This window comes from Chiloscyllium plagiosum, chromosome 3, assembly GCF_004010195.1.
Source record: "Chiloscyllium plagiosum isolate BGI_BamShark_2017 chromosome 3, ASM401019v2, whole genome shotgun sequence".
Classification (NCBI taxonomy): Eukaryota; Metazoa; Chordata; class Chondrichthyes; order Orectolobiformes; family Hemiscylliidae; genus Chiloscyllium; species Chiloscyllium plagiosum.
In genome coordinates, this window is record NC_057712.1 from 118,115,502 (window position 1) to 118,136,871 (window position 21,370).

At 40.9% G+C, this 21,370-nt stretch overlaps 1 protein-coding gene across 1 annotated transcript in view; it reads left to right on the forward strand.

The window, feature by feature from the left end:
- anapc1 (anaphase promoting complex subunit 1) overlaps nt 1-21,370 on the forward strand; it is a 202,231-nt gene that overhangs the window by 45,431 nt on the left and 135,430 nt on the right. Inside the window, exons 17-23 of the mRNA XM_043675393.1 lie at nt 4,362-4,436; nt 5,447-5,712; nt 9,244-9,335; nt 10,507-10,655; nt 16,183-16,261; nt 19,927-19,963; nt 20,058-20,128. Coding sequence (XP_043531328.1) covers nt 4,362-4,436; nt 5,447-5,712; nt 9,244-9,335; nt 10,507-10,655; nt 16,183-16,261; nt 19,927-19,963; nt 20,058-20,128 — 769 coding nt within the window. The remainder of the gene's footprint in view (nt 1-4,361; nt 4,437-5,446; nt 5,713-9,243; nt 9,336-10,506; nt 10,656-16,182; nt 16,262-19,926; nt 19,964-20,057; nt 20,129-21,370) is intronic.

Consider the following 21,370-nt stretch of genomic DNA (forward strand, 5'->3'; position numbering starts at 1 on the left):
CACCAAATATTGAGGTGTCAACTTTGTCAAACTCCAACTCAGGCCTACTTGGATTAAATAGTGGAAACAGCTTGCAGGAGACACACAACTAACTGATCGAATCTGAGCTCTGCATTCACAGTGAGCAGTTAAACAACTAACAGGATATGAAAATACCCCTATCCTCATTGCACACACCAGCACAGAAGATAAGACTGACTCATTCGCCATAATCTTTAGCCAGAAGTGCCAAGTGGATGATCCATCTCTGCCTCCTCCAGAGTTCCTCCATATCACAGAGACCAGCCTTCAACCAATTGATTCACCATGTGATATCAGGAAAAGGTTGGAGGCACTAGATCCTGCAAAGGCTATGGGCCCTGACAACGTTCTGGCAATAGTACTGAAGACTTGTGCTCTCGAACTAGCTGCATCAATGACCAAGCTGTTCCAGTACAATTAAATACAGCAGTGTGGAAAATTGCCCAGATAAATTGTACATGAAAAGCAGGACAAATCCAACCTGGCCAGTTACTGCCCGAACAGTCTATTTTCAACCATCGATAAAGTGATGGAAGGTATTCTTGACAGTGCTATCAAGCAGTACTTGCAAAGGAATAAGCTACTCAATAACATTTAGATTTGTTAGTGGCTTATTTGCAGCCTTAGTACAAACATGGACAAAAGAGCTGAATTACAGAGGTCAGGTGAGAGTGACTGCCCTTGAAAGCAAGGCTACATTTGACCGGGTGTGGCATCAAGGAGCCCAGCAAAACTGGAGTCAATGGGAATTGGAGGTTGTTGGGGATTCTCTAAGGAAGATGGTTGCCGTTTTTGGAGGCGAGTCATCTCAACCTCTGGACATTATTGCAGAAGTTTCTCAGAGTAATATCCCAGGCACAACCATCTTCAGCTGCTTCATCAATAATCTTCCCTCCATCCAGAGATGTTCGCTGAAGACTGCACAATGTTCACCATTTGTGATCCCTCAGATACTGAGCAATATCCAGGTCATTTGACTAAATGGCAAATAACTTTGCTTGGCACTTGTGTAACACAAGTGACTATTTCCAAAAAGGGAAGCTCTCATCATCACTCCTTGACATTCAATGGTGGAACCATTGCTGAATCCCCCACTATCAAGATCTTGGGAGTTTCCGTTGATCCGAAAATGACTTAGACCAGCCATGTAACTACTGTGACTGCAAGAACAGGTGAGAGACTCCCTTCTTCTCCAATGCACAGTGGTAGCTGTGTGTACCATCTACAAGATGCACTGCACGATTCACCGAAACACCTGTGACAGCAACTTCCAAACCTGTGACCTCAACCATCGAGATGGACAGGAATAGTTGATGCATACATCAACTCCAAATTTTACAAAAGTTGCTTTTATGAAATACCTTATCACACCATCAGCCCAGAGTTGCCTGTGCTAGCTCTCTGCAAAAAGAAATTAACCTAGTGCCACTCTGCTGCCTTTTCAGATAATAATCTGATTTACTTTTGAAAGCCACAATCAACCCTCCTGCCACCACTCTCTCAGGCAGTTCATCCAGATCAAAGATATTCACGCAGCTTAAAGGAAAATGGCTTTTATTTCTCATGTAGCTGTTGCTTATTTTGTCAGTAGATCTGTGTTCTCTGCTTCTTCATCCTTTTACAGGATGAATGTAAGGAATAAGGTCAGAAGACAATGTGGCGTATGGAGCCTGCTCCTTCCTTCGCTATGATCATGGCTGATCTTAGGCTGCAACTCCTCCTCACTCCCTGTATCGCATGAAACCTTGAAATGTTAAAAATCTGTGTCTCAGCCTTCTATACAAGGATAGAACCCCCCCAGTCCTCCACGGTAGACAATTCTAAAGATTCACTATCCTTTGTGTGAAGAAATTTCAGACAAACTTATAGGCCCTTGATCCTATAACTGCGTTCTATGCTAGGGGAAATAATATTACTGCATCTACATTGTCAAGCCCCTTCATAATCTTAAATGTGTCAACTTGTTCATCTTCAATCTTTTAAGCTCTAACATAATGGCATGCATTGATAGTTGGATAACGGGCAGAAAACAGATAATCAAAATAAATGAACCATTTCCAGTTTGGCAAGCTGTGACTTTTGAGGTGATACAAAAATCATTGTTTCAGCTATTCACAGTTTTTGCATATGATTTGGACTTGCTGACCAAAAGTGATACTTCCAAATTTGCTGACAAGATCAAGTTAGGTGGGAATGTGAGTTGTGAGGAGGACAGAAAGGCTTTAAAGGGATTTAGACAGGCTGAATGAATGGAGTGTGAATATATTAAATAGAATATCATGTGGAAATCATTAAATTATTCATCTTGGTGGGTAAAAACTGAAATTTAGTGTGTTTCTTAAATGGTGAGAGATTGGAAAGTGTTGTTGTGCAAAGGGATCTGGCTGCCCTTGTTCATATGTCACTGGAAGCTAGCAGGCCAAGAGGATATACAGGGCTAAGAAGTTTTCTGCAATTGTCTCGAATCTTGGTGAGATCAAACTTGGAATATCGTTACAGTTTTGGTGTCTTTACCTTGCGATAGAGTGAAAGCAATGAAGGTTCACCAGGTTGATTCCTAGGGTGGTGGGGTTGACCATTGAGAAGACTATGCTCGTACAATCTACAGAATAAAAGAATAGGAGGGATTCTGTTGAAGCATATAAAATGAAAAAGCAGATCTTTCAAGGTAGTAATCTCAGGACTGCCACATGAGCCATGGATAAACTATGGTCAATAAAATTGAGGAATTAAATACAAGGCTCAAAGATTGGTTTGGTTGGAATGAACTTCAGTTTATGTGTCTCACAAGTACCAGTTCTGGAATAGAAGGGAACTATTCCACTGAGACAGGCTGCTCATGAATCATGGTGTGCCCAGGGTCCTGGTAAATCAATTAACTATGACTATAGAGAGAGTTTTAATCTCATTGACTTGGGGAGGGGGCTTGGGAGAGGGGAAATGTAGCTGACAAAGCATGCAGATATGGCAGTTTTACAAGGCAGGTTTTGGATAATGATCAAAAAGCCAAAGAACAGCGGATGCTGGAAATCAGAAACATAATCAGAAATTGCTGGAGAAACTCATCAGGCCTGGCAGCATCTGTGGAGAGAAAGCAGAGTTAACATTTCGGGTCCAGGGTCACACATAATGAGGGAAAATGGCATTAGGATAGGTGACTATTAGAACAGATGGCAGAACAGGCTCACGTGGCTGAGCGGCCTACTCCTGTTCCTACTTCCTATGTTGAGGAAGTCTCTCATCACAGAACAATCTCTTCACTCCAGGAACCAAATTGGTGAACCTTTGCTGTATTGGCTCTATCCCTATCCTTAATTATGGAGAGTAAAATTGCACAGAATATTCCAGGCCTTGTGTAACTGTAGCTAGATTTATTTATTTTTGCACTGCAGTTCCTTTGTGATAAAGGCTAATGTGACATCTGCTTTCCTAGTTGCTTGCCACATCTCTTTGCTAATTTTTAGTGTTCTTTGTTCGGATGCAGAAAGTTCCTGTGAACGTCAAGTTTCACATCTTTTAAAAATTTTGCTCTTCTGTGTTAGTTACCAAAGTGAATAACCTCACCCTTCCCCATATTGTATTCCATTTGCCAAATTGTTGTCCAATCACTTAAGCTGTCTTTATCTTTTTACAGCTTCTTGGAGTCTCTCATATAGCATGGTGGCTCAGTGATTAGCACTGCAGCCTCACAGCGCCAGGGACCTGAGTTCAATTCCAGCCTCGGATGATTGTCTGAGTGGAATTTGCACATTCTCCCCGTGCCTGTCTGGGTTTCCTCCGGGTGCTCCAGTTTCCTGCCACAGTCCAAAGATATGCAGGTTAGTGAATTGGCCATGCTAAATTGCCCATAGTGTTCAGCGATGTGTTGGTTGGGTGCATTAGTCAGGGGAAATGTAAACTAATGGGGTAGGGGAATGGGTCTGGGTGGGATGCTCTTCAGAGGTTAGTGTGGGCATGTTGGGCCAAATGGCCTGTTTCCACACTGTAGAGATTATATGATTCCGTGATTCTAACTTGAATTCCCTCCAACATTTGTGTCATTAGAAAATACAGATACATTACTTTGACTCTTCATCTAAGTCACTAAGAAAGATTGTAAGCAGCTGAGACTATGGTACTGCTTCTTGCAGTTCTCCACTAGCTAAACAGTAAGTACCCGAAATGTGTTGGACAGTGGCAGGGGCTGAGGACCTTCATTGCTACCTTCTTGATCCCCTTTCCTACCAGACTTGAAGTCCCACAGAGCTCAAAATATTGCACATTTTTGGGATGTAGCGACCATTGAAAAATTAGTCTAAAGCAATTGTGACAATAATTAAATGTCCTTTTAATTCACACAGCTTGACTTAGAAGGTTCTCTGTCCCCTGTGATTGCTGCCAAAAAAGCCAGGCCTTCAGATGTTGGCTCAGAAGAGGTAAGGAAATTATACTTCGACTATTTCAATGGGAAACAGCGTGTAAACGGCTGTTTTGTTCAAGACGAATTCCCATTGCATGTGAAATATTTGCACTTGAATTGTGCAATACCCTAGTGGTTGTGAGCCCCAAGGTCACGATTTAAAATTCTGCCACATGCCATTCAGACTGGTCATTTGGAACCCAAGACTCGTTTGTTGAGAGTATCCAATTCAAGGAAAGGGAATGTTTACCCAGTCAGACCTGTGTGTCATTCCAGACTCCTGCAACAATTGAATAATCAAGGAAGTTGGAATGTGCATTAAAATCTGTCTTATCAGGTCACAAACAACAAAGCTACTTCAATGTAGATAAGAAAACCTCTTTTAGTTCATTTGGGAACACCGACATCCAACGGTGTCCAAAACGATTTCAAAGTTTTTGCCTCATTGCCCTATTTGGATGCCCATTTCTCATGTTGATCACTCTTGTTATCAAATTAGAATTGGAAATTCCTTTCAACCATTTCTTTGTGTGTTGTGTTCTTCCTGCCTTTAAGCACGCTTTATCTTTGAGTCACCTCGTTTCTTACCAGTTGTTGACCATATGACTCCTGGATGTTTGTTCACCTTTTCACTTGAAGAGGAACCGTAGCTTTGCAGAGGAGAAATGCAATTATTCTCAGTATTTCCATTTTTACAATTGGTCGTCATGCTGCAGTAACTAGTAATGGAAAAATAAACACAATGCAAATTGACGCAACAGAGAAGCAGATTATCTGAAGTGTAATTTTTGCAACCATGTACTTTTGCTACAGTATGTGTGACTCTATTTGAAAACCTAGTGGTTGCATTGTAGGAGCAACAAAATTGGCTATATAATGTATAAATTTGCTGTGGGAAATGCTGTTAGGAAAATGACAATCCAGTCATGGTGTTGTCCCTGACAAGCCGATCTTGTCCAGAAAGACGCAGAGACTTATAAGGCTCACTGGCTTCAATTCAAATACATGTTTTTTTATTATTTTCAGGACTGGGAATACCTGCTTTCGTGTGACTATCATCATAATTTTGAGTCTCACCTTTTAGCTGGTGTGCTGCATTTAGACCCTCTAGAGGTCTTGCATCCCAAAGAAGAGACATTTCTAAACCTTGGCTTGGATTCAACCACTTTACTTTTCAATCACATTCCTGCCATTTTCTTTGTGCTACACTTGATCTATGAGGAGCTAAAGCTGGATAATCTGATGAGGGAAGGTGCACGTTCACTTGTCATTCTCTTGTACCAGCTGGCAAGGTAAGTATCCCTCTTGTGGAGAGACTAGAACCAGGGGACACTTTGGCAGATACTCAGTTTCAGAGTGTGAATACTAGACTTATTTCATTGGACTGTGGAGACAATTTTATAATTCATTCTAAGTTTAGTGGCATGAAACTTATACAAATCTGATGGCCTAAACCATTTTTTTCTCAAACAGTTCCAGATTTAAGAATACAATTGTCTTTTCGGTTAAAACAGACCAGCTCCAGAGTTGATTGCAAGCCATTGGACTTTGTATATTAAGAGTTAAGTTCTTCTCTTCTGTGGCTACTGCAGTTATGTTCATGTCCTTGGAGAGGGGGTAAGCAGTGTTTCCCAGTACCCTCATAGCTTTGAGAGAGAGATGGGCTCTGCAGGAGCCAGAGTGCTTTATATCTCCCTCCAATTCTCATTTTGATTTAGTCCCTCACTCTTTTTCTACCCTACCTTTATGTTATTACTGCACTGCCTCTAGTGGATGATGCTTGTAGTTTATTTCTGTAAGTATTCAAATGAGGTATATGGTGATAGTCTATTTTTCAAAAAAAGCAGGACTGAGTTCTTCAAAAGTGCTGTGGTGCAGTGGTAGTATCCCTCCCTCTGAGCAGGAAGCCCCAGGTTCAAGTTACGTCTGCTCCAGATGTTTGTCATAACACCTCTGAACAAGTTGATTAAAAATATCTAAGAGCTAAGTTCTGACGGGCCAGAAAGACTCAATTCAAGCCCTCGTCTAAACAGGTGCGTTTGGAAAAAAACAGACCACTTTCTTCTAAATCAAAGTGAGAATTTGAGGAGGAGATGATGTAGTCCATGTCCCTGAAAGCTGTGAGGATGCTGGTGAACACTGAGTATTCCTGCTCCAAGGGCAGTCAGGCATGAACGTAACTGCAAGAAAACAAAGCGCAACTATTAAAACCAAAAGTCCAGTGCGCTTCACTGATTTGTAAGGACTCTGGTGGCACAGTGGTAGTTAGGTATATTCCAGGCTGAAATCTTCAGATTTTCGATCAGTCAGGGAATCAAGGCAGGAAAGTAGAGTTGAGGATAATGAGATCTGCCGTTGAACGGTGGAGCAGATTCAGTGGGCTGAATGGCCTATTTCTATTCCTAGGTCTTACAGCACCTCTCTGCCTGGGCCAGCTTCAAGCCCCACCTGCTCTCGGCACACATCATTGACATGCCTGAACATGTTGAGAAATAAGAAGAGCTAAATTCTTAAAGGTTCTTGCAACACAGTGGTAGTATCCCTATCTCTGCGCCAAAACGCCTAGGTTCAAGTCCCACCTGCCCCTGAAGTGCATCACAGCATGTGTGGACAGGTCGATTTAAAACAAAAGATTTTGAGGTTTTCTGTGGAGCAGTTGTTCAGCAATTTTGGGGATTGACTCGAAAGGTGGTGGTTCCAGACCATCCAGGGATTTAAGTTTTGCTCCCATCAGCTTTCGTTGACATGTTGTTCTGCAAGAGAAACAGAAGGGACTTTTGTGGTTCAGTGGTAGTGTCCCTATCTCAGAGCCAGGAGGCATGGGTTCAGATCCTACCTGCTCCAGAGGTGTGTCATAACGTCCCTGAGCAGTTTGATTAGAAATTGATAAGAAACAGCTGAGTTCTTCCCCAGTGGTGCATTGGTCTCCGAACAGGGAAAGTGGCCAGAAAGGAAACAAAGATTTGTACCATTTTATAGATTTAGAGTAAAATCTTTGTAAATCTCGAAGTCTTTTGCTGCCTGATTTGCTGTACAGATATTGGCATATCAAATCAAAATAACATGAAGATTTCGATCCAAACTCACCTGGGTTGGTGACTCCCCAAATTAAACCTCTTCCGCTTCAGTGACTGGCTTGCTTGAACTAACCTTTCTCACTTCTGAACTGAATTCCTGATTCTCCTGAACCGAGACTTTGAACCTTCTGATCTGAAGTTCAAAACAAAACTAAAGACATTTTGGTCTGTTGTTAACACAGCAGTGTGAATATTCCATCTATTAATACGACAGAGGTCGTCCCAGACAATAATCACATATTTCCTGGGATTGATGCATTTAGGTTACTCTTCAACATGATTTTCTGAACTCTTTTAAAAATAAAACTTCACAGAACCAGCCCAAATCCGTCTACTCTATTACAAAATCCAAATCCCATAACATAATATATATATATATATATAAAAGACTCTGGTGCGGCCGCATCTGGAATATTGTGTGCAGTTTTGGTCGCCATACTATAGGAAGGATGTGGAGGCACTGGAACAGGTGCAGAGGAGGTTTACCAGGATGTTGCCTGGTATGGAAGGAAGATCGTATGAGGAAAGACTGAGACACTTGGGGCTGTTTTCATTAGAGAAAAGAAGGTTTAGGGGTGACTTGACTGAGGTGTACAAGATGATTAGGGGGTTAGATAGGGCTGACAGTGTGAACCTTTTCCCGCGTATGGAGTCGGGTATTACAAGGGGGCATAGCTTTAAATTAAGGGGGAGTAGATATAGGACTGATGTTAGGGGTAGGTCCTTCACTCAGCGAGTCGTAAGTTCATAGAATGCCCTGCCAGTAGCAGTGGTGGACTCCCCCTCTTTATGGGCATTTAAGCGGGAATTGGATAGGTATATGGAGGATAGTGGGTTAGTATAGGTTAGGTGGGCTTGGACCGGCGCAACATCGAGGGCCAAAGGGCCTGTACTGCGCTGTATTCTTCTTTGTTCTATGTTCTATATATATATATATATTGCATATGGTACATCACATTAGATGCAGCTTAGAGAAGATTCATTCAGCTTATTGTTCATTGAAGGGCTTCTCCAACCACAAAGGATTGAGAAGATTGGGCCTATACCCCTTGGAGTTTAGAAGAATGAGGGGTAATCTCATTGAATTGTAAGAGATGGTGTGGATCGTTGATTGGGACAGTAGTGAAGAATGTTTTAAGAACAGGAAGACTGCCTTTGAATTCATTTAAGAATTTGCTTTCTGTCCAATGGCTGCTAGTCAACATCTACAGAAAACAGTGGAGGCAAGCTAATTGAACTGATTGAAGGCAGAGTTTGCTCGATTTCTGATAGACAAGGTGTTTGATGCTTAAGTTTCTTTGGAAGCTGACAAGCCAATTGATATACAACCAGATAAGCCGTGACCTTATTGAATGGGTAGTAGAGCGGGCTAGAAGGGCTGAATGGCCTACACCTGCTCCCAAATCCAGTGTTCCTTTGATGAGACTGTCCACTTTTTATGTAAAAAGGGAACCATGTAATTAATTAGGCTTTTTATATAAGTCATGAATGCAATTGGAAAAACATATTTTTCCACATTTTTCATAGTCATTTATTGCTGTGATGCTTGTTACCTCAGTCTAAGTAAAAACTTGTTATTTTCTTCATCCTTGGAATATAGAATTTAAAGTTGAATACTTTATTTCAATAGTAACACTGACATAACTCATTGAAAGTATCGCTGAGAAAAAACAACTGACTGTTAAAGTTTTCAGTCTTTCCTTCATTGGAAGTGTAATCCACAGTTTGGTTTGTATCATCTGACAGAGATTTGAAGTTGGACATGTACATGGATTCTTATTGGAGGGACTACCCTTTATTGGTGAAGGCTTTGAAACAAACCTGTAAAATCGATCAAGGTAACACACTGCTTTTCTTGGCATCTGAAATGTAGGGTTTCTTTTGCAAGGTTCGCAGTGAAGTAATATCTGCCTTTGAACTTCATACATGGGAGGTTTCTTCAGGGTGGGATTGCTGAGGGCAAAATGATCTGTCTGAGGCCCAGAAGCAACTGCATTGAAATCTGTCATTAGCTTATATTTTAAAAACTACATAACACATAACTACTTGCACATGTTAGTTTCAATTTTAATTCAGTGTTGCTTCATATTAGTCTGGCAAGAAAGAACTATCACAAACCTCTATTTTTGGGACTGATGACAACTCATTTCTGCGCTGTTGGCAATGAAAGCATAGCAGACCACATGATGTACACATTTAAGGATTATAGGTTGAAGGATGGAAGAATGTGCTGACCTGATTGAGGCCATGCCAGTAACTGTGGAGCAATGGGTTGAATGAACTCCATCTGGGCCTTTATTACTCTGGCTTTACAAAAGCTTAACTGGAAGTTGGTCAGAAAGGAATGTGATTGGAAGGAAGTTTAAATGTAAAACAGAGACAGTTTGTCAGCGAAATGAACTTTGCCTTGGCTGAGCTCAGCTATGGCCCAGGCTTGAATCTGAGATTTTCTTGGTCACTTGACATCCTGTGAGGCAGGAGAAAGTGAGGACTGCAAGTGCTGGAGGTCAGAGTCAAAAAGTGTGGTGCTGGGAAAGCACAGCAGGTCAGGCAGCATCCGAGGAACAGGAGAGTCAACGTTTCGAGCATAAGCCCTTCATCAGAAATGTGAGGCGGTCCATTTATCCACGAGTGAGGGGCTCCAGTTGTAAGATTAAAGTAATTGTGCTTAATCACTGATCAGGTACTTAATGCAAATCTTAATTAAAAGGCTCATTTTGACAAGCTAACAAATACCCTTGATTTTGACATTGTACCAGGTGACAAATGTGAAAGGAAACTTGATTTATTTGATTGTCACATGTATCTTATAATAAGATATAGTGAAAATTCTTGTATATTGTCGCCACTGTCTGGCACCAACTTAAAACACAGAAAAATACATCAAAAATAGAATATGAATGCAGAAACATGAATAAATAAATAAAGAAAGAAAACTTGTTACTGGCATAAAGTTGTAGAGCCTCTATAAAGCTATTAAGATTTTAAGATCTTGCTTTTTTAACACAGCACACGCAAGACTAATGCACCAGCCGCCTTTCCTCACTGCTGAACCTCCAAGCATCTATCAGTGGCTAAGTTCTTGTCTAAATGGTGACATAATGTCCCCTTTCCCTTACCTGCCTGGCATCTGTGAAAGAACAAAATTAATCGTGCAGGTAAGTCAGCATTTTGCCATGGTTTTCAGTTGCTTTATTGTTTTGGAGGAATAATGGGGGATTTATGACATTTATGCCATCTACAAATTGCCATTTAAACTGTGCAATGTTTTCAGCAAGTCTGCATCTTGTTTCTCTTTCAAATTTGTAAATGATTTGGCAAAATGGGTCAATGCATTGACGTTCCTCCATTTAATCTTTCTTCCCTGTTATTTTGAACTTGTTTCATTAGATATGGAGCCAGCAGATCCTGTGCAAAATCCATTGATTGTCAGCTGTATGTTCTCAGGTCCCATGGGCTGGGGCACACATTGCTATCTCTTCTTGATCTTGTAATATTCTGTATACTTCTTAATCATCCAAATTTCTATTTCTGACCTCAAGTATTGTCATTTTTGGAGACAGAGAAAATGTGATAACCAAGGCACATTTCTAAACTTATCTGGTGCGCATAGATATGATTAACTTGAATAATTTGTTTACTACTGAAGTGGGTAAGCACTGTCAGTTAGAAGTGGTAGTGCTCATGCACAGTTTGACAATTCTGTAGACATTTTTATGCATTTTACAAGATTAAATTTTCACTGAAGCATGTAACCACCATAAGCAATCCCTTCGTATGAATAAAGTATACTCTCGTGGCTCAATTTAACAGAAGCATTGACAATATATCTTTTATTAGACTTGTTTTTAAAGAAACAAAACTCTTTGGATGTTGGGACCAAAGGAAAGCTTTTAAATTTATTGCAGAGAGTGAGAGTGCTTGAAACTGCTTCATTCTGAAAGCAATTAAGAATAGCTTTGGAATTAGTCACACATTTTGTTTGTTCCCTGTTTCAGTGTCATGAAATAAATCTGGTGAAAGGCGAGGAGGCCTTTTATGACAGAAAGTTTTTAAAAATGTATTTATTGAATGTAGGTGTCACTGTACATTTTTAATTGCCCTTGGAATTTGTGATCTTTATTTTATTTGTCTCTTTTTATTCTTCTCACTGTCACACTATATTCCACAGCAAGAAATTCTGGCTCCCACCGATCTGTTCATTCCGTGTTAATGTTGTTTTAGAGTCAGAGAGTCATAGAGGTTTACAGCGTGAAAACAGGCCCTTTGGCCCAACTTATCCAAGCCGCCCAGTTTTCACAATTAAGTTAGCCTCATTTGCCTGCGTTTGATCCGAATCCCTCCACACTATCCCATCTATATATCTGTCCACATGTTTCTTAAATGACAAAATTGTACTCGCCTCCACCACCAACTCTGGCAGCCCATTCCAGACACCACCCTCTGTGTGGAAAAAAATTACCCCTCTGGACCCTTTTGTATTGCTCCCGTCTCACCTTAAACTTGTGCGCTCTAGTTTTAGACTCCCCTACCATGGGGAAAAGCTGTTGGCTATCTACCTTATCTCTGCTTGTATAAGGTCACCTCTCTGTCTCCTACACTTCAGGGCAAAAAAAAGTCCCAGCCTACCCAGCCTCTTCTTATAACTCAAACCTTCCAGTCCAGGTAACATCCAATTAAACTTTTCTGCGCTCTTTTTAGGTTAATAGTATCTTTCTCATGAGTGACCAGAACTTCAGACTCTTGAAGTTTCTTTTTATCTTGCTCACAGCTTAGTACATTTTAACATTTTGTGTTTTTTGAAGTTATTCCCTGCACAGTCTGGGCCATTAGTGTTTATCAGGAAAGGTAACCATCCTAACTCTGACCCAGAAGAATCTAATTGTATACTTTTATGCAATTCAGAAAGGCACTGTTTAGCACTGTGCTGTGTTTCCTGTCCGTCAGCCAGCTTTGTATCCACTCCCATGAACTTTGAATCCACTCCCATGAACTTTGACTATGCTAAGAAATCTATTCAGTAAAACAGCCACTCAACAGTACAGTTAGGCTCAACTGCAAAAATTGTAAATCGTATCTTGTAAATTAAAAGGCAACATGAACTTTGTGCAGAGCCTGCATCAGAAGCAAAGGAATTGAGTTAATCTTATATTGCAATCCTTGCACCATTTTTGAGAGTTATCCATTTATTTTTTCTATGGGGCAACCACAGCAGCTTGGGCTGTTTTCACAGCAGACAGAAAGTTGAGGAAAGGTTGGGAATTCAAAATTATGAGCGGTTTTGATTAAGTAAACAATGCGAATTGACAAAAGAGTCAGAGGAGGGAGTAGCAAATTCTTACAATCTCGATGCATTGCCTGATCGGATTCAAAAGTAATATTTAAAACTGATCGAATAAATATTTGAAAAAGGTTTACGGGCAATTGGGGATGCAGGTATGATTGCATGTAGAGCTCTGTCAGATTACTGGCACAGGCCTGATGGTCCGAATGGTATTCTGTACTCTATGATTACATTTTATGAGGACGGTTTTCAAACTTATTTAATTGTGGCTTTGGTAATCTCGCACTAAGTTCCTGCTCAATGTCTGATCTTTGTGCAACTGACGAAATTGTGTATTTCTAAGTTGCACCAGATAATGAGTTCAAAATACATTTTAAAAAAAGAGTATTGAAGGGGTTGAGTCAGTTTGTAAAAGGAGATGGAAACTGTAATCTATGAAGGCAGACAAGAGTATAAAAGCTGCATTATCAGCAAGATGGAACTGACCTTGAGTGAAATGCAGCCAATGTCTGTAAAGCCTGTGGGAAAACAACAGATAAATTAAGACACCTGGACGCACAAGAGTACAAGTTGCAATATTTATGTTGTAATGTCTTGTAGAAAGATTAGCAGAGGTTGACTAGCTCATTTGATTGGACGGCTGGTTTGTGATGTAGAGTGATGGCAACAGAGCGGGTTCGTTTCACCGCTGGCTGAGATTAGCATGATGGTCCCATCTTCTCAACTTGGCCCCTCACCCTGAGGAATGGTGACCTCAAGATTAGACTCGCCACCAGATGTGTTTCCAATGAGAGAGCAACCCTGTGGTCTTTTGGGACAATGGCAACTTTACTTTTATGAAGATTTCTATAATCCATCAGAGGTTAGTTTTACATTCCATGATGACAAGACTGCCTCTTCTTGTGTGCTCATGCAATAAACGATAGTTAACCTGCTTTCCTGGGTCCCCTCAACAATTTCTCAATGTGTCCACATGACAGTATATTTATACCAGTTCTGTCTTGCTTCCATTACTGGTTCAACATTCAGATAGTTTTTTGCTGCAAAATTTATGAAAGATGTGTAAATTTTGGGGAAAAAAGTTAAATTCCTTCATCTGTGATCACAGAAAAGAAAGAAATGTTAAATTTCAGTGGTTTGCAGCAATCTCATTTGAAGACTTTGCAATGATAATTATCTACATCCTGTATATTTTTAAATACTTGGGGTAAAATTGTACTCTGGAATGTATTTCTGAGAACCTCCCTTTCCCGTCACTAAGCAATAGCAAAAACAAAGTAAAATACTTAAAATGTTTGGGAGGAGTTACACAATTGTTACCCAGCAACAGTGAAGGAATAGTGAGGTAAGTCCAAGTTGCAGTGGTATGTGGTTTGTAAGAGAATTTGCAGGTGGTAAAGATCTCATACAAGTTGATAGTATTCCATTACGCTCCTAACTTGTGCATTGTAGATGATAGAGAGGGTTTGGGGAGTCAGGAGGTGAATCACTGCAGAACTCCCAACCTTTGACCTGCTTTTGTAGCCGCAATACTTATGTGGTTGGGCTAATTACATTTCTGGTGAGTGGTGAACATTGTGGGGTGGTGGTCAAATTATTGGATTCAGAAACTGCCTACTATTTGTGTTGTAAGATGGCTACCTAGCATTCATCAGTCCAAATTTGACCCTTTCAGGTTCAAGTCTTGATGCAGTCACAGATAGTGCTGAATGTGGCAATCATCAGCAAACATTCCAACTCTAACCTTACGGTAGATTTAGGATCGATGTAAAACTGATCAAGGTTGGGCCTGGGACACTATCCTGACGAGCTCTAGCCGTTTTCTGGGGTTGAGGTGATTGTCCTCCAACCACCTTTGTCCTCTCTTTGCTGTCTGCAGGATTTAATGATGGTAATCTGGCGAAGGTTTACTAGTGGAATACTAATACTAAAATGCTAATAGAATCTGAAATTAAGAGCCTAATGATGACCATGAAATCATTGTCATTTGTTGGAAAATTCCATCTGGTTCACTAATGTCTGTTAGGGAAGAAAGCAGCTGTCCTTACCTGGTCTGGCCTACATGTGACTCCAGCCCCTCAGCAACGTGATTGACTCTTAACTATCCTTGAATAATTAAGGACGGGCATGAAATTCTGGCCTAGCCAGTAATATCCACATTCCAAGGAGCTTAAAATGGGTTAAATGATCTTAAAAATGCATTTTACTAAGATAATTGTTTATTTGGTGTGCACAGATCAGTCTCAGTAAACTGAGCAATTTTTGACCAAAAGGACATAAAGCATTCCTAAAACAAGTTAGCATATTTCAAGTTTACAAATCCAGCAGAACCTCACACTTTTGATCAGAGATTATTGATTGTTTTCGAGGGTGGTGCTTGATTTGGTTGGAATTAATCTTCTATCAGTGTGAAAACCTGTGAAAAACATGCACTTAAGTTTTACTGTGACAATTCCTTGACTGCACTGGTTTGATCAATTCTGTCCAAATTGTGGAAAAGAGTGGAAACTGTGCCCCAGTAAACTCAGCATCTTGAAAGAGAAGATGGGCTTATTCTGTGTTGTACAAGGAGACATTATTTTTTATGTTCTTTGGATAATACGATGAAATGATCAGACGCAGGATGGGATCTATTATTGTCCACTGTGTGTGCAGTTTCCAACGATGATGCTGCTGGAGGGATATCGAGCTCAGATCATATGCAGGGAATCAAAATGGAATTTCATTTATCATCATATCATGTCCTTGGGATTTAATGCAGTCCCTGATAAAGTGACAATGGCACAGGCCAGAGAAGAACGAACTGACCCATTATTTCAAAATATGCACAAAGAAATCTGATGGAGAACGGAGAAGGGGCCAGTGCAGTCAGGGAATTGTCACAGTAAAACTTAAGTGCATGTTTTTCACAGGTTTTCACACTGATAGAAGATTAATTCCAACCAAATCAAGCACCACCCACATAAACAATCAATAGTCTCTGATCAAAATTGTAAGAAGGAAAGAGAAATTGGATATATACTATATAAAGCGAAAATTGAGAGAGTTTATGGGGAAACATTGGTAGAACAAGATGAACGGATATCCGGGAGCCCCAGCCCAGCAATAATGGGCTGTAAGCCTCCCTTCATCCTCAATGATTCTTCAGTAAATATCTTGTAGTTACACAAGCTGGTAGCACAGAATTGGGGTCAGAGGTGGAAAAAGTTGACAGGCAATTTAACTAACCATTTCACAGGCTATTGAATGTATGGAGCAGATTCTGCAGGGTAATGAAAGGGGTTTGCTTTTGGCATATGAAGAAGCATCTGAATCTTTGTTTGAGGAAATGGTTGGAGAGTACAAGGTGGTCAATTGGGGTGTGAGGTATTTTCTGAGAAAATTTGCTTTTTGTTTTGCAGAGTTTTGCACTGTACGTACTTGGCGATGAAAAGGCACTATCACAAGAGTCATCTCAGTATTTATTTCGGATCGCAGCAGGTATTATCTTTAGATCATTTTCTACGCTCTCTGGGAAGACCACTGGGAAAGTGCATGGTCACAATTTTGATGGTCAACTCAATTTTGCGTGGGTTCTTTCACAATATCTACTGCCTCAATATTCCTCTCAGTGGGTTGGTTTTATCAGCAAGTAATTTCATATCCTAGCTTGGTCCATTTTCTAATACTGCTGGCACTCACTAAATCGAATACGAAACACAAGCTGTAGCCTGTGTGAGGTAGCGAGAACTGGCACAGGCAGTGTTGAAATCCCTCTTAGTGCTAATCATCTAGCAACGAAAGATTGTTTTGCTGAGTAAAGGTTCCAGGGCTCTGTGTTTTGATAAGCACATGGGAGTTAACCTTGATGAGATTCAGCAATAAGTATTCCAGACTCATTGTCAGGAAATTACTTCATTGAAATTGCATCCAAAGAACTTGCTTGGCTAAGAATGGTTTTGAAATGCATTTAGTACTAGAGGCAACAAGAACTGTGACCCAGAAATGGAATTTACAGGGAATTGCCTGTTAAAGCTGTCATGCCTCAGAAAATGCGCATTATGCTTTGAAGTTAATTGCTTTGGTGCAAGGTTAAGATTAAGACAGCCTTTGGATGCAGCAGCCAGACTTTATTGCGGAAAGCTAAGTGATTATAAGATACAGATGCGGTTATTTCCTGCGCAATTTCTCACTCTGCAAAGATCCACCCTCATTCCTGATTGAACACACACAGCAGAAACTAGATGTCAGTGTTGGATCCAAGACGGAAAACTGAATCCCAGGGGCAGTTCTTGAAATGTCTCCAAGGCAACAAATTTGGGAAAGCAGAAGTTGAGTTCTGGAGCACCTTGTTAGTATGTTCTGCAAATCGCAGGGGAGAGGAAAAGTAGACAGTTAATTATAAATTGTATTCATGGAATAGGAGCCCTGCAGTTGAGGAACAAGAAGTTAGCAATGAGCAAAAAGTGTTGGAAATAATCAACTTTTCACCCGCTTGCCAGAAGTTGTATTAAAATATAATCTGTTTAGACCTAACATCATTATTTAGAACAAGGAGGCTATCCCACTTTTTTTCTGTAATTGCTTTTTGTGGGAGATTTCTGTACATAATTAGCTTGGAGTTTGCCTAATTTTTCAAAACAGTCTTTCGTGGACTATTGGCATTACTGGCTCGGCCAACATTTAATACCCATTCCTAATTGCATGGAGGGCAGTTAAAAGTCAGCCACATTTCCATGCCATTCCTTTACCCTATTGACTGTGCTTCAAAAATACCCCATAAACTGTATAATCCTCTGTGACATACCATATAAATACAACATTTTTTCTTTCTTTCATTTCAGTTGTTTGTTTTTTTTTCTTCATTCTTTCCTTTTGTTTTTCTCTGTAAAATTGTTACTTAACTCATGTTTGACCCAGTCTTTTTCCAGGCCTGTAGATTTAACCATTTTTAAGGCTGCTCAACCTTTTAGTAAGTCCTCTCTACATATTAATTAATTTCCACCTTGATGTCTGCATTCGCATCGTCCTATTGTGAAGACTGTCACAAATTATTGATTATGCCCATGTCTTCCGTATTCATGCTTAGGCGGCATGGTGGCACAGTGGTTGGCACTGCTGCCTCACAGCACCAGGGACCTGGGTTCAGTTCCAGCCTTGGGTGACTGTCTGTGGGGAGTTTGCAGTTTCTGCGCAGGTTTCTTCTGCGTGCTCTGGTTTCCTCCCACAGTCCAAAGATATGCAGGCTAGACCATAAGACATAGCAGTGGAAGTAAGGCCATTCGGCCTATCAAGTCCACTCCGCCATTTAATCATTGGCTGATGGGCATTTCAACTCCACCCGCACTCTCCCAGTAGCCCTTAATTCCTTGCGAGATCAAGACTTTATCAATCTCTGCCATGAGGACCTTCAACGTCCCGGCCTCCACTGCACTCCGTGGCAATGAATTCCACAGGCCCATCACACTCTGGCTGAAGAAATGTCTCCTCAGTTCCGTTCTAAATTGGCCCCCTCTTAGGTTGGATGGATTGGCCATTATACATGATCTCGTAGTGTCCAGGGGTGTGTATGGTATAAGGGTTAGCCATGGTAAAGGCAGGATTATGGGGATAAGGTGGAAGAGCTGGGTCTGGATGGGATGCTTTTCAGAGGGTTGGTGCAGACTCAGTGAACCGAATGACCTCTTTCTGTGGGGATTCTATGTCTTCTATTTTCTCTATGGTCCCTACTATGCCCTACTCTTTTCCTTGTTATTCTCTTTACACATTTTTTTAAAACACTTTTGAGCTTTCCTTTATCTGCCAATCCTTTCTCATACACTCTCTTTGCTTTTCTAATTTCCTTTTTAAGATCCTGTAAGGAGTCTCCTGTATTGAACCCTCTATATCTGCCATTAGCTTTTTTCTTTCTCTTGATCCTAAATTTTAAGTCCCTTGGCATCCAGGATTCTCAGTTTTTGATCCCACCCTTTGCCTTTACTGAAAAATATTTGCCCTTTTTCCTCCTTGAATAGGTCTTATAGTCTGATGCAATTTTACCTGCAAGTAATCGCTCCCTGTCATTTTTGGGCCAAATTGTATCTATTCTTAGTAAAATTAGCCTTTCCTCAGTTTAGAAGTTTTATTTTCAGCCCATCCTTACTGTTTTCACTAACTATCTTATTGCTAACTGAGTTATGGTCACTATTTCCAAATCTGACACGTATTCCACCTGCCTGGGCTCATTTCCAAATATTTAGAACTGTCCTCTCCCATGTACTGGCTTAAACAGTTCTGAATGCAATTTTGGAATTTTGTTCTCTCCCTGTCATGCAAACTAAAACTATCCCCCTTAATATTTGGGTGGTTAAGATCCCCTAATGTGATTATTGCATTTCTCTGAAATATGCTGACACTTTTGATCCTCTAACTGTCCCTGACTGGGAGCCTACAATGCCCTAACAGCCTTTTTGTCCCATTTGTTCATTGTAACTCTCTGACATTATTTGATCATCCTATCCTCACTTTATAATTGATTCCCTGATTGACATCTGAATGCCCCATAAGCAGGAATATTGATCCTGCCCATCTTTCAGCCAAGTCTCTGTCAATGCTATATCACACTCCCATATGTCTGCCCATGCCCTAAGCTCACCTGTCTTATTCCTTATGCTGCTTGCATTAAAATATATTCCATGAAGCCTTGCTGAACCCAGTTCTTTCTTATCCAGCCTATGTTTCCTCTGCCTTCCAGATTCCAAAACTAACACCCATCCAAAACTAAACCATGTGGACAGGAAAAGGCACGCGCACTGTGAAGGAAAAGCATATGTTGCTTTTCCACTTTAACAAGCTAATTGTTTTGTGAAAGGGCAAGTGAGTAGTTATCATACAGGAGTGGAATTCTCACTACTCTGGGACCTCAGAATCTTGTACTTGGTGCACAATTTGTTGAGACATAATGAATTATCGGAGCCAACCATCGAGTTAGTGAGAGATTCCGTCATAGGTCAGGATGTACTTCAGTTTCTGTTCAATACAAAGGATTGTTAAAATATATGGTATTGTGACACACATGATATGATGTACTGTGTATAACAGTTGGAAGGGCTGAAATTAAAATGACATGCTCTTATATAATAGTTCTGCTATCTTTCAATTGTTACATCTTCTAAACTATTGAACAGGACAAAGGAAACAGCAGGCAGAAGAAGACAACAAAAGGTAACAAACATCTAAATTGATATTTTCTCTTTATTATTCAGCTGCTTTGCGCAAAATCCCACTTGTTTGTTTACATTTTTCCGTCTCTTCTCAGGCTTAGTCTGAATCCATGCACCTCGTCTTCCAGCTTAGCGGCGAAGCTGGTGGTTTCACTTACAAACCTCGGTAAGCTCCCAAGACTGACTGTCTTGAATTTTTAAGTATCTGACCAGGAGTGGCCAGCAGGGCATGGAGTCTGAGCAGCAGGGCATCGTAGAGTCCAGCTGGTTGATGGCTCCAGCTCACCCACATTTGGATCCCCAAGAACTGAGCTGTCCTTTTGTCAAGTGGTTGGGAATTCTTCCTTGGCAGGTAGGGAGTAAAAGGGAGTCAGAGTCCCACAGCACCTTTTGTATCCAACTGGGAATGGAGTTTTATCTCTTCACAGTGCCTGAGATATTTGTGTTGTGTTGAGAGTGCTTGGCAGACGGTAGATGAAGAAAATAGAAAAATACAGCACAGAACAAGGCTTTTCAACTCATCATGATTATCCTGACCCTTTGAAAGAGACTGTCCAGTTAGTTCCACTCCCCTGCTCTGCAAATGTATCCTCTTCATGCTTCCACCACCTTTTCAGCCCATGATTAATACAGTATGTAAAGCTATTGCCACAGAGCTTTGAACTGCATTGCCAAAATACATTTAGAATTTGCTACTTTACAATTTCTTTATCTTTGTAAATGACTTTGCCCTCTTCCTTTTCTAAAGGTGTTGCCTCCTTGTTCATGGCCTCAATAGGCCTTGTTCAGGTGGCATTTATTCACTTGAATCTGCACAGACGATCTGGTTCGATTGTTAGAATGTGGGGTGTACCAGCGTAGAACTTGTTCCCTTGGTTTGCCTGGTATTCTCATGCCGATTGAAGCTATTTGTAGCACATCTGAGCTAAGATTAGCCATTTCAGCACTCAGGAATCAAACGTTGCTTATGGCACAACCAGCCAATGAAGCAGTTTGGTAATCTGCTATCGCCGGAGTTCTCTGCTTAAACAAGGTTTGATTGGGAGGTACATAGTGCCTTACATTCTCCCCCAGCAAAGAAAACTACAGCGTCATGAACTTCAACAAGAAATGCAAGCCTCACAAGAGACTCTGCACATTTGTACAGTTCAGACTTACATTCTGAGGAAGGGTCACTCGACCCTTAGGCGGCACGGTGGCTCAGTGGTTAGCGTCACCATGCCTCACAGCGCCAGGGACCCGGGTTCGATTCCAACCTCGGACGACTGTCTTTATGGAGTTTGCACGTTCTCCCCGTGTCTGTGTGGGTTTCCTTCCACAATCCAGAGATGTGCAGGTTAGGTGAGTTGGCCATGCTAAATTGCCCAAAGTGTTCAGGGATGTGTTGGTTAGGTGTATTAGTCTGGGG